Raw genomic sequence first — 13,452 nt, 5'->3', positions numbered from 1 at the left:
TGTAGCTAGATCTGACTGCAGGCCGTTCCTGGTGTACTTTTTCTAATATACTTTCAGGCAGGCAGGTGATTCAGTGAGCTGCAGTCCAATAAATTATATATATATATATACAGTCTCCTACATATATATATCCACTGCATCCAGTCTAGCCAAGCCTATCCCTTTTTTTTTGGCTTTGAGCCACAACATGCAGAAGAGTTGGTGGAATGGATAACAAAGCCGTCCTCATCCTCTGTCACCCAGGCTCAGAGTAGTTTGCCTGCCAATGCAGCTGCCACAGCGGCCTATTCCATCGGCTCCATGTCATCAGTCAATCCTTCCCTAGCCCCACCATCGTGCACAGAGAAGTCCCCCGAACTGTTCGACTACAGTGTCGGGTACATGCTGCAGGAGGATGCGCAGCGTTTTGAAGGCTCTGATGATGGGACCCAGGTTGAGGAAGGGAGTAACGTGAGCCTAGAGAGAGGGGGTGCCCAAGGAGGACGAGAAACTTGCAGTCATGTTCCCCCAGCTGTAGCATACTGCCAAGTTTGCTCCAGTGAGGAGGAGGGAGGGGATGATGAGGTCACTGACTCTACTTGGGTGCCTGATAGAAGAGAGGAGGAGGGGAAGGGGGGCACATCTCCAATGAGGCAGAATGCCCTCCAAGGGGCAGCTTAAGGGCAGCACACCCTTTTGCATCACACTGCAGAGCTAAGCATGTGCAGGGTGCTGCTGACTCCCCACGTATTTTGAAAAGTTCTTTGGTGTGGGCCTTTTTTGACACATGTGCAGCAGATCGCACCGTTGCTGTTTGCAACATTATGTCTGAAAGGTATAAAGTGTGGCCAAAACAGCAACCGCTTGGGCACCACATGCTTGACCAGACACGACGACCTCCCATGCAGTCCGTTGGCAAGCGTACCTAAAAGACCCACATGAAAGAAGAAGGCGGACCTCTCCTTGCTCCTCATCAGCTGGGAACTCCAACCCCACTATACCCTCAGTCCTCTCAGAAACCTGCACTGAGCGGAATGAAGGTGTAGAATTAGGTGTCCCAACATCCGATTGTAGCAGGCATATTTCCCTACCCCTGTTACTAAATTGTAGAAAGAAATTCGGTCCCAGCCATCCACATGCTCAGCGTCTGAACGCTAGCTTGGCTAAATTGCTAGCACTGCAACTGCTGCCTTTTCAGCTGGTAGACTCTGCCCCCTTTTGTGAATTTGTGAAATGTGCGGTACCTCAGTGGCAGGTTCCCAAACTCCATTTCTTTTCACGGAAGACCATTCCGGCTCTCTACCAGCATGTGGAAGGCAATGTCTTGGCCTTGTTTGACAGAGCGAAAAATATGGAGTAATGCCTGGATCAACCGATTATAAATACCTTACAAAGAGGTAGTATATATAAATCTACATATAGTTCAGTGCATCTATCCAAGTCTCACTCACATAGAATACTATGTCAATGCAGTTCTGATGGCCTAGAAAAATCTAGCAAAAAAGTGAGAAAATAAAGTTCTCTCAAAGTAGACCAAAACAGACCACTATGGATGGTATAATGAACTTTAATCATAGAAAAACACACAGCAATAGTTCATCAAAAAGGGGTGACAGATAGATGGATTGGTTTACACAATTAAAAAATAAGACAACGTTGTCTAATTCGTTTAAAAACAGGGGAATCGCAGCTGTGCCAGAGCTTGCACAATATGCAATTGAGCTACTGGCCTGTCCTGCATCCAACGCACATTCAGTGCTGCTTGAGGCTTTGTAACTGATCACAGAGTGTGCCTGTCCACAGACTCTGTTGATCGGCTCACCTTCATAAAAATTAATCAGTCTTGGATCACCAGCTACCAAGCACCTGATGCTGATGTAACCAATTGATTTTTCTATGGATGTGGGATCCCTTGAAGACTGCCTATGCTGAGTGACTATCCTATTATGCTGAGTGACTATCCTATTCCTCCTCAATGTTCATGTTGATAGCTTCTAAGAATATTTTTGTTTCAGGGCACTACCACCACCGCCTAAGGCCCAATTTTTCTGCCCCTGTTTACACGCCCCTGTTAATTAAAATTTTTGATCTAATATTTCACAGCAGGGCCCGTTCCTGCACCCACCAAGAGTAACGGTGAGGGCTTACAGTGTTCTGGTACCACCAACACCTAAGGCACAATTTTCCCCTACATCCGACTTACAAACGACTCCTACTTACAAACAGAGGGAGACAACAGGAAGTGAGAGGAAATCTACACCTAGGAAGGGAAATTCTCTTCTGTAAGAGTTGATATGGGAAAAAGGTGTCTCCTCTCCACTGATGCTTTATCACCAATCCTTGTTTCCCTAATAACCCCAAATTTTCTAAATCCAATTGTCATTGTGACAGAAAGTGAGGTGAAATCTTCTGAACACGGGGCACAGACAGCAAAACAAATGTTACAGGGGTGATAACCCTTCCCTATGTTTTTCCAAAAAGCTTAAAAATTGATTTTTTGGCTGGAGCTACACTTACAAAATGTAACAGTTCCAAATTACAAACAGATTCAACTTAAGAACAAACCTCCAGTCCCTGTCTTCTTTGTACCCCGGGGACCGCCTGTATACTGCTGTTCAGAGTATATAGAGCCTGCGGGCACTTTTGATTTTTCACGTTCGGGCCCCATAAACTTTAACGGTGTTCGAATGTTCGCACAAACTTTCGGTCCATTCGCTTGTTCTGCCGCAAACCGAACCGGGAGGTGTTAGGCTCCTCCCTACTCACTGGACTTCCAGATTCAGTGGCCACTGAATCTCCTGAGCTCGTCTACAGGTAACCCGCTGTATATTCCTCAAGCGTCACCCCCGCTATCCTGCTGGGCCCCTGACTTAATACTTATTGATGCTCCTCAAGCGTCACCCCCGCTATCCTGCTGGGCCCCTGGCTTAGAGCTGCACGATTAATCGCGAAGAGAATCGTGATTTCGATTCTCCCCGTCCACGATCTCCCCGCGGGATGACAGGCGATTCTGTGTGTCACCGCTGGTTCCACGTAACCAGCGTGGAACGCAAATGGCGAATAGAGGAACTGACGTCAGCAACCGGAACTGACGTCAGTTATCGGATGCGGCGTGATGCCTGGACGTGGGCGGTACCACCACGCTGCTCGGCCGGCGGTTGATTTTGATTTGATTTTGTTGGCAAATGAAATGGCCGAGACCCCATCTTCTACAGGTCAGCTCTCTTTAGTCCAGACCTCTTCTCTGCTGTATGTCCTACCACACAGAGAGCTGTGTCCTGTCTGCCTGGGAGTATTTATCTATATGGAGCTATAGAGATGTGCGCAGTGATTAGACACCATCTCCATAGATAGAGGAGGTTCAGCATGGGGTGAGATCTTATGTGTAATGGCCTGAACAAAATGTATATGTGTAAGGATGGAATGCCGGAAATCTATATATCTGTTAAGCAAGACTGTTACAGTATAAACAGATCAACTGCCTTATGGCTTACTTTAGTTTACGAGCCTTTGGTAATAATAATATTCATAATAAGGGACAGTGGTTGGCGGTAATTTAAGTCCACTCCTCACCTCACAGGCCCCCCTTTCATAGCCTGTCTGACTGTCAAGCTATTAAAGGGGGGCATGTGATGTGAGCCTGTGAGGAGTGTGGACTTACCGGCAACCACTGTCCCTTATAATATAATGAATATTACCACAGTCAAAAAAAAATTGAGAATCGTGAGAGAATCGTGATCTTCATTTTAAGCAAAAGAATCGTGATTCTCATTTTGGCCAGAATCGTGCAGCCCTACCCTGGCTTGGCACTTACTGATGCTCCCCAAGCGTCGCCCCCGCTATCCTGCTGGGCCCCTGGTTTGGCACTTACTGATGCTCCCCAAGCGTCACCCCCGCTATCCTGCTGGGCCCCTGGTTTGGCACTTACTGATGCTCCCCAAGCGTCACCCCCGCTATCCTGCTGGGCCCCTGGTTTGGCACTTACTGATGCTCCCCAAGCGTCACCCCCGCTATCCTGCTGGGCCCCTGGCTTGGCACCTGCTGAAGCTTTCCCACTTCTTCACTGTCCCAGGCTGGTGAGAAGATTGCTCTGGTACTGGCTCCAGCTTACTAACTGTAGTCTCCGGTAACAAGGTGGATGGTCCCTTAGTGACGACAGCTTCCCGTCCACCTCCGACCACAACTGATTCCCTGTTTGGCTGAATCTTTACTCTCAGTTGAAATCTAATCCTGCAGTCCCAACCCTGCGCTGCTTCTCCTGCTCCTAGATAGGCCTCAGGCTTCCGGCCTAAGAACCCGGGCGACATAACACACGTCCACCCAGACAGCTGTCCAGGTGGCACAGAACCCCGATCACCTGACTCCACCCAAATAAATAGGCTCTCCCAGCAGGCCAAGGGACCAAAGAAACCCCTGCCAATTGGCTGAGACACCCCATCCATTCATTATCCGACCTTGCTACACCCTTGTCTATCTAGTGCCACCTAGTGACAGAAGAGAAAATGTGCAGCCATCCAAAGTTAGAGAGGAATCAGTAGATCTCCTAACAAAAAGCAAGGATAACTACCACCTGGTGAACTCAATTTATTAGCCACCCTTCCTAAACACCAGGGTGCTACATGTTCATTACATACTCCTGACCCCTGCACTATATACTCTATGTAGTACATTACATACTCCTGACCCCTGCACTATACACTCTATGTAGTACATTACATACTCCTGACCCCTGCACTATATTCTCTATGTTGTACATTACATACTCCTGACCCCTGCACTATATACTCTATGTTGTACATTACATACTCCTGACCCTCGTCCTATAATCCCCTCATCACTGTCACTCCTATAAAAGACAGTTCTCGTTGTTTCCTCACTCTCTGACTAAGGTCCATGAATAAAGAAATGATCTGGTAGGAGATCAGAGGACCCATTTACTAGTTACCTTGAGGGGGGAATTGTAAGATCCTCAGAGACAAAGCTGCCTGATGTGGGCGGAGTCCTGGTTTAGGGGAACCAATCAGCTCATGTCTAGTAATAATCTTTGTATTTCTATTTTAGTAGATGGACGGGAGATGAGGAAAACCTCAGAGGATTGTCTCACTTTGTCTCTAGACTGTAAAGTAGAAGATGAGGACATCACACAGTATAGTCCAGGAGAAAACCCGACTACCTCAAATGTCCATCCGGCACCACACAGTGTAGATGGACCATCGTATTCCTCTTATCCTGAGGAACCTCAGACTGTGCGGGACGGTGCCGGACCATCGTATTCCTCTTATCCTGAGGAACCTCAGACTGTGCGGGACAGTGCTGGACCATCGTATTCCTCTTATCCTGAGGAACCTCAGACTGTGCGGGACGGTGCCGGACCATCGTATTCCTCTTATCCTGAGGAACCTAGGACTGGGCGGGACGGTGCCGGACCATCGTATTCCTCTTATCCTGAGGAACCTCAGACTGTGCGGGATGGTGCCGGACCATCGTATTCCTCTTATCCTGAGGAACCTCAGACTGTGCGGGACGGTGCCGGACCATCGTATTCCTCTTATCCTGAGGAACCTAGGACTGGGCGGGACGGTGCCAGACCATCGTATTCCTCTTATCCTGAGGAACCTCAGACTGTGCGGGACGGTGCCGCACCATTGTATTTCTCTTATCCTGAGGAACCTCAGACTGTGCGGGGCGGTGCCGGACCATCGTATTCCTCTTATCCTGAGGAACCTCAGACTGTGCGGGGCGGTGCCGGACCATCGTATTCCTCTTATCCTGAGGAACCTCAGACTGTGCGGGACGGTGCCGGACCATCGTATTCCTCTTATCCCGAGGAACCTCAGACTGTGCGGGACGGGGCCGGACCATCGTATTCCTCTTATCCTGAGGAACCTCAGACTGTGCGGGACGGGGCCGGACCATCGTATTCCTCTTATCCTGAGGAACCTCAGACTGTGCGGGACGGTGCCGGACCATCGTATTCCTCTTATCCTGAGGAACCTCAGACTGTGCGGGATGGTGCCGGACCATCGTATTCCTCTTATCCTGAGGAACGTCAGACTGTGCGGGACGGTGCCGGACCATCGTATTCCTCTTATCCTGAGGAACCTCAGACTGTGCGGGACGGTGCCGGACCATCGTATTCCTCTTATCCTGAGGAACCTCAGATTGTGCGGGACGGTGCCGGACCATTGTATTCCTCTTATCCTGAGGAACCTCAGACTGTGCGGGACGGTGCCGGACCATCGTATTCCTCTTATCCTGAGGAACCTAGGACTGGGCGGGACGGTGCCAGACCATCGTATTCCTCTTATCCTGAGGAACCTCAGACTGTGCGGGACGGTGCCGCACCATTGTATTTCTCTTATCCTGAGGAACCTCAGACTGTGCGGGGCGGTGCCGGACCATCGTATTCCTCTTATCCTGAGGAACCTCAGACTGTGCGGGGCGGTGCCGGACCATCGTATTCCTCTTATCCTGAGGAACCTCAGACTGTGCGGGACGGTGCCGGACCATCGTATTCCTCTTATCCCGAGGAACCTCAGACTGTGCGGGACGGGGCCGGACCATCGTATTCCTCTTATCCTGAGGAACCTCAGACTGTGCGGGACGGAGCCGGACCATCGTATTCCTCTTATCCTGAGGAACCTCAGACTGTGCGGGACGGTGCCGGACCATCGTATTCCTCTTATCCTGAGGAACCTCAGACTGTGCGGGATGGTGCCGGACCATCGTATTCCTCTTATCCTGAGGAACGTCAGACTGTGCGGGACGGTGCCGGACCATCGTATTCCTCTTATCCTGAGGAACCTCAGACTGTGCGGGACGGTGCCGGACCATCGTATTCCTCTTATCCTGAGGAACCTCAGATTGTGCGGGACGGTGCCGGACCATCGTATTCCTCTTATCCTGAGGAACCTCAGACTGTGCGGGACGGTGCCGGACCATCGTATTCCTCTTGTCCTGAGGAACCTCAGACTGTGCGGGACGGTGCCGGACCATCGTATTCCTCTTATCCTGAGGAACCTCAGACTATGCGGGACGGTGCCGGACCATCGTATTCCTCTTATCCTGAGGAACCTCAGATTGTGCGGGACGGTGCCGGACCATCGTATTCCTCTTATCCTGAGGAACCTCAGACTGTGCGGGACGGTGCCGGACCATCGTATTCCTCTTGTCCTGAGGAACCTCAGACTGTGCGGGACGGTGCCGTCCTTCCAACAGATAAGAAGTTTTTCTGTGCTGAGTGCGGGAAGTGTTTCAGTTTCAAAAGCAATCTTAATAGGCATAAAAGATTTCACACAGGTGAGAAGCCTTTTTCCTGTTCTGAGTGCGGGAAATGTTTTTCAATGAAGTTATATCTTTCCACACATCAGAGATCACACACGGGGGAGAAGCCTTTTTTTTGTTCTGAGTGCGGGAAATGTTTTTCACAGAAGTCCGATCTTTCCAAACATCAGAGATCTCACACGGGGGAGAAGCCTTTTTCCTGTCCTGAGTGCGGGAAATGTTTTTCACAGAAGTCCAATCTTTCCACACATCAGAGATCTCACACACGGGAGAAGCCTTTTTCCTGTCCTGAGTGCGGGGAATGTTTTTCAGTGAAGTCCAGTCTTTCCACACATCAGAGATCTCACATGGGGGAGATGTCTTTTTCCTGTTCTGAGTGTGGAAAATGTTTTTCAGATAAGTCCAATCTTTCCGCACATCAGAGATCTCACACGGGGGAGAAGCCTTTTTCCTGTTCTGAGTGCGGGAAATGTTTTTCACAGAAATCCAGTCTTTCCGTACATCAGAGATCTCACACGGGAGAGAAGCCTTTTTCCTGTTCTGAGTGCGGGAAATGTTTCTCACAGAAGTCCCATCTTTCCGCACATCAGAGATCTCACACGGGGGAGAAGCCTTTTTCCTGTTCTGAGTGCGGGAAATGTTTTTCAGAAAAGTCCAGTTTTTTCGCACATCAGAGATCTCACACGGTGGTGAAGCCTATTTCATGTTCTGAGTGCGGGAAATGTTTTGAATATAAGTCCCATCTTTCCATACATCAGAGATCACACACGGGGGAGAAGCCGTATTCCTGTTCTGAGTGCGGGAAATGTTTTTCAGTGAAGTCCTATTTTTCCATACATCAGAGATCTCACACGGGGGAGAAGCCGTGTTCCTGTCCTGAGTGCGGAAAATGTTTTTCACAGAAGTCCAAGCTTTCCATACATCAGAGATCTCACTCGGGGGAGAAGCCGTATTCCTGTCCTGAGTGCGGAAAATGTTTTTCAGATAAGTCCTATCTTTCCATACATCAGAGAACTCACACGGGGGAGAAGCCGTATTCCTGTCCTGAGTGCGGAAAATGTTTTTCACAGAAGTCCAGTCTTTCCACACATCAGAGATCTCACACGTGTGAGAAGCCTTTTTCCTGTTCTGAGTGCGGGAAATGTTTTTCAGAGAAGTCCGATCTTTCCACACATCAGAGATCACACACGGGGGAGAAGCTGTATTGCTGTTCTGAGTGCGGGAAATGTTTTTCAAAAAAGTCCAATTTTAACACGCATCAAAGATCTCACACGGGGGAGAAGCCTTTTTCCTGTCCTGAGTGCGGGAAATGTTTTTCACAGAAGTCCAGTCTTTCCAAACATCAGAGATCTCACACGGGGGAGAAGCCTTTTTCCTGTTCTGAGTGCGGGAAATGTTTTTCAGAGAAGTCCTATCTTTCCACACATCAGAGATCTCACACGAGGGAGAAGCCTTTTTCCTGTCCTGAGTGCGGGAAATGTTTTTCACAGAGGGCCAATCTTTTAACACATCAGAGATCTCACACGGGGGAGAAGCCTTTTTCCTGTCCTGAGTGCGGGAAATGTTTTTCACAGAGGGCCAATCTTTCCACACATCAGAGATTACACACGGGGGAGAAGCCGTATTCCTGTCCTGAGTGAGGGAATTGTTCCTCACTGAAGTCCTGTCTTCCTGTGCATCAGGGGCCCCACACAACCCTCGAGGTGTATTAGTGAGTGCGGGAAATGTCTTGTATGTGAATGTTGCTGGACATGTGGGGAAGAAGCACACCCTGATATACGGGTGAAACTCGAAAAATTTGAATATGGTGCAAAAGTTTATTTATTTCACTAATACAACTTAAAAGGCGAGACGAATATATGAGAGAGACTCATTACATGCAAAGCAAGAGGGTTCAAGCCGTGATTTGTCATCATTGTGATGATTGTGGCTTCCAGCTCATGAAAACCCCAAATCCACAATCTCAGAAAATTCCAATATTCCATGCAATCAATAAAACACGGATTGTACAGAGAAGGATATCGCACCTCTGAAAAGTAGAAGCTGCGTATTAATTGTGTGAAAATAGTGCAGCGCTGCGTATCTATAAATCTTATAGAAACAAATAATTATACATTCCATAAAACTATTTATGAAAAAAGAAATAAATGATAAAAAAAACAGTTCATATGGAGGTTTCCAAAGCTGTCACCGCTGTGAGAAATCCGATTTAAATGGATCCAATATTCAGTGCGCACCCCCACCTGCTAAAATGCATGCTCACCTCAAGGGTGAGTATAAAACTCATAGACAGATCACTCCTCGTGTCCGATCACGATCCGTCCACTTTACCAATGGTAGTAATTCCTACAGTCTCCAGACTGCACCTCTGTGTGGGGAATCAACGTATAAATTGTCTCCAAACACCACCTTCCTCCATTCACTTATTAATAATCAATTCCACTTCTATATCCCGGGGGGGAAGGACATGAAAGAAAAAACACAAGTACCATAGTGCTCTCTGCTTCTGAATTTATTATAAAAGCCCCCCCCCTAAAAAGTTACACAGGAACAAAAATTGTCTCTGGACAGCCGCACTCTGAACAAATTGTCGCCTTTATTAAAAGAAGGACAGCACTACAAGTCACCGCAAAATAAAACCTGACTCCTGACGCGTTTCGCACTGAAACTAGTGCTTAGTCATAGCTAGAGTCCCCTAAAAAGTTACACTTACAAGAAATAACAATAAAATCAGCAAATCAAATCACCAGCTCATTCACCGCCGATCTAGACCCACGGCGCTTCACCTGACGTCACAGATAGGGCTCCTCCCTTCTAAACGCGTGTCGGCCTCTCATTGGCCTTCGTCAGTAGATGGGTGGGTCAAATGAGGTGAAACCTTATATACCTGCCTGTTGCCTAGGCAACCCTTCAGGCATCACCACAGTCTGTGAGGACACGCCCTCTTCCTGTTTCTACAGAGCTCACATTCATAGAGCTGGAGAGCGTGTCACCCGAATCTGCAAACCAGCAGGGCGCTCTCACTCGATCACACCGCTGAGCTCCGTGGTAATGTCCCGTTACAATCTAATCTCCACATGAGTGCGCGATGTATCGCCATATACATACAATAAAAAAACAAGTCTAAAATAAAATGAAAAGATGTTCCTATGTATATCTTTATCTACCGGGACAAATTCTATCTTTATTAGGACCTCGTTGTCCATTCATTAAAAATTATTATAGAAAACATAAATATGTATGAATCAATCACATATATGAAAAATCAATTGTACACCGATCCTAAAAAATAATAATAATATATAAAACTACGGCTTGTCCAGGATTTGAACACGGGACCTCTCGCACCCCGAGCGAGAATCGTACCCCTAGACCAACGAGCCGAGTTACCCCTCCCACATTTCATGAGCTTATATCACTTTATAAACATATTACAATCAATCATTAATAAAATCTAATGTGAATGTCGATCGGCGGTGAGTGAGCTGGTGATCTGATACTTGCTGTTTTTATTGTAAGTGTAACTTTTTAGGGGGGGGGGGGGCTTTTATAATAAATTCAGAAGCAGAGAGCACTATGGTACTTGTGTTTTTTTGTTTCATGTCCTTCCCCCCGGGATATAGAAGTGGAATTGATTATTAACCACTTAAGGACCGGGGTCTGTTTTTTAGACTTGGTCCTTTCAAGATTAAACATTTTTTTTGCTAGAAAATTACTTAAAACCCCCAAACATTATATATATATATTTTTTCTAACACTCTAGGGAATAAAATGGTGGTGATTGTTAAGGTGTTCCTCGTACACAAATTTCCCCTTAATATCCGGGTTTATTTTCTCCTTTTCCCCCATTTTCTATGGTGTGATCTTTTCTACAATACTTTGTTATAATAATGGAACACGTTGTGTATTGTATTGTATGACTCCGCCTCCACGTTCCAGACAAGTCATTTTCCTGACCAATCGCATTTCTACCTTTTTACTATTTCCTGATTCTATGACTGTAATCTGTTTAAAAGTAAAAATTATAATAAAAAAATGTATTGAAGAGAAAAAAAAGTTGTGTGTGTCGGTGGAATGAGAAGAATTGCTGGTGGTGTTGTCACCTGTCACAGCCGTCACACCTGGTTTCCCGGCCAATGCACCAGATAAATGTTGCAGCAAAACGGCTCTTTGAGTTCTGGGAAACCAGGAATGGACTCCGGACACGGACTCCAGGAAAACAAACCTTTTATTTCACCAGGGAAAGGAGCGACTCACGCCAGGATGCCAAGTGGCCTCTTCTAGGCGTTTACAACATATAGATTTCCTCTTGTATAGACATTCCTTGGAACTTCGTAAAACATCTAAAAGCTTGTTAGCGAGTGACATCTGCGGCTTCTCAGTTATCTGTCTAATTTATCATCTACTAAGGCCCTTTTCACACTACAAAATAAATCCGTTTTAATAATCCGTATTAAAATCCGTCAGATAATGTTAAAAAACGGAAGTTATACGTCCTTTATAAAATATCATTAAAGTCTATGGGATTTTTTTATGTTCCGTAAAGATCCGTAATAGTCCGTTATAACGTATGGACGTTAGTTATAACGGAATATGTGACGGGTCTTGCACTATTTTTTGTCCATTTTTTGTCCGTTGCAAGTAACGGATATATTAACGTCCGTTATATTTTAACATTGAAGTCTATGGCGCACGGACGTTAGTAAATGTCTCCGTAAATGTCCGTTATGTTAACGGACGTTAATTTTACTGAGCATGCTCAGTAAAGACTTCTGGAGCTGGACTTCAAAAAAGGGTGAAATGGTTTTTATTAACGGACGTTAGAAAGGAATGATATGACGGATATATACGGATAAACATTATCCGTTTTCAATAAAGGAAGAATGGTAAAATATTTATCCGTATGTATCCGTTATTAAATCCGTTAATAAACGTCCGTTAATAGGTGTAATAACAGTAGTAACGGATATTATAAAACGGACATACAATCCATAGTGTGAAAGAAGCCTAAGCTGTAGACATGTGCACTGACCAAACATTTCTTTGTTTTCCTTTCATTTGTTTCTTCATTTTTTCGGGTCATTAGTTATGATCGACATTCATTCATTTGAATACATTTGAAAATCTGGAAATTCAAAATCCGAAATAATAACAAATTATCGGTATCGGAATTTTCTTTCAAATATAGCTTTTAGTGAACGTAATGAATATGAATTTATCCAAAGTTATGAGTTACCCGAAATAACGAATGCCGCATCTAAACGAATGGAACGTAATGAATAATAATAATAACAAAACATTGTTCTTTGTTTCTGTTATAACATTTTGTAAATGAGTACGTTTTCTCCTTCACTGATGGGCACTGATCAGGCTGCACCAATGAGATGGTACTGGTGGGCACTGACAAGTGGCACTGAAAGACTGCACTGATGGCACTGGCAGGCATTGCTAATGGGCACTGATTGGCATATCCCTGGTGGTCCAGGGTAGCATACCTGGTGGGCATCCTTTGTAGGCATGCCTGGTGGTCCTGGGTGGGGGGCTGCACTGATAAACAATCAGCACAGACCCCCCTGTCAGGTGAGGAGCCGATCGGCTCTTCTCTACTCTCGTCTGTCAGATGCGAGTGAGGAAAAGTCGATAAACATCTCTTCCTGTTTACGCTGTTATTGGACACAGCTGATCATGTGATAAAGGGCCTCCCTCAGAGGCTCTTTATCGAGATCGGTGTTGCAGTGTGTCAGATTGACACGCCACAACAGAGATCGCCGGGCTGTGTGCACCGCAGGGCATGCGTTTGCGGCTTATCCTGCTGGACATCATATAATGGGAAGTCAGGATAACTGAACCACTTTCCGGCCGTCATTTTGCTATAGGCCGGGTGGGAAGTGGCTAAAAGCCTTCATAGGTCATCAGGTTAAAGGTAACTCTGAATAATGGGTCTAGAGTGCAGTGGTCAAGAGTATATCATATACAGTGGTCAGGAGTATATCATATACAGAGGTCAGGAGTATATCATATACAGAGGTCAGGAGTATATCAATATACAGAGGTCAGGAGTATATCATATACAGGGGTCAGGAATATATCCTATACAGTGGTCAGGAGTATATCATATACAGGGGTCAGGAGTATATCATATACAGAGGTCAGGAGTATATCATATACAGAGGTCAGGAGTATATCATA

General features: G+C 46.3%; 1 protein-coding gene across 1 annotated transcript in view; it reads left to right on the top strand.

Annotated features, from left to right (window-relative positions):
• LOC120909737 overlaps positions 1-13,452 on the top strand; it is an 857,992-nt gene that overhangs the window by 806,683 nt on the left and 37,857 nt on the right. The window contains exon 7 of the mRNA XM_040321464.1: positions 7,198-8,884. Within this exon, the coding sequence (XP_040177398.1) occupies positions 7,198-8,884 (1,687 nt within the window). The remainder of the gene's footprint in view (positions 1-7,197; positions 8,885-13,452) is intronic.

Source organism: Rana temporaria, chromosome 8 (genome assembly GCF_905171775.1).
Source record: "Rana temporaria chromosome 8, aRanTem1.1, whole genome shotgun sequence".
Lineage (NCBI taxonomy): Eukaryota > Metazoa > Chordata > Amphibia > Anura > Ranidae > Rana > Rana temporaria.
The sequence above is the reverse complement of the archived record's forward strand: the minus strand, read 5'-3'. Positions and strand labels throughout refer to the sequence as shown.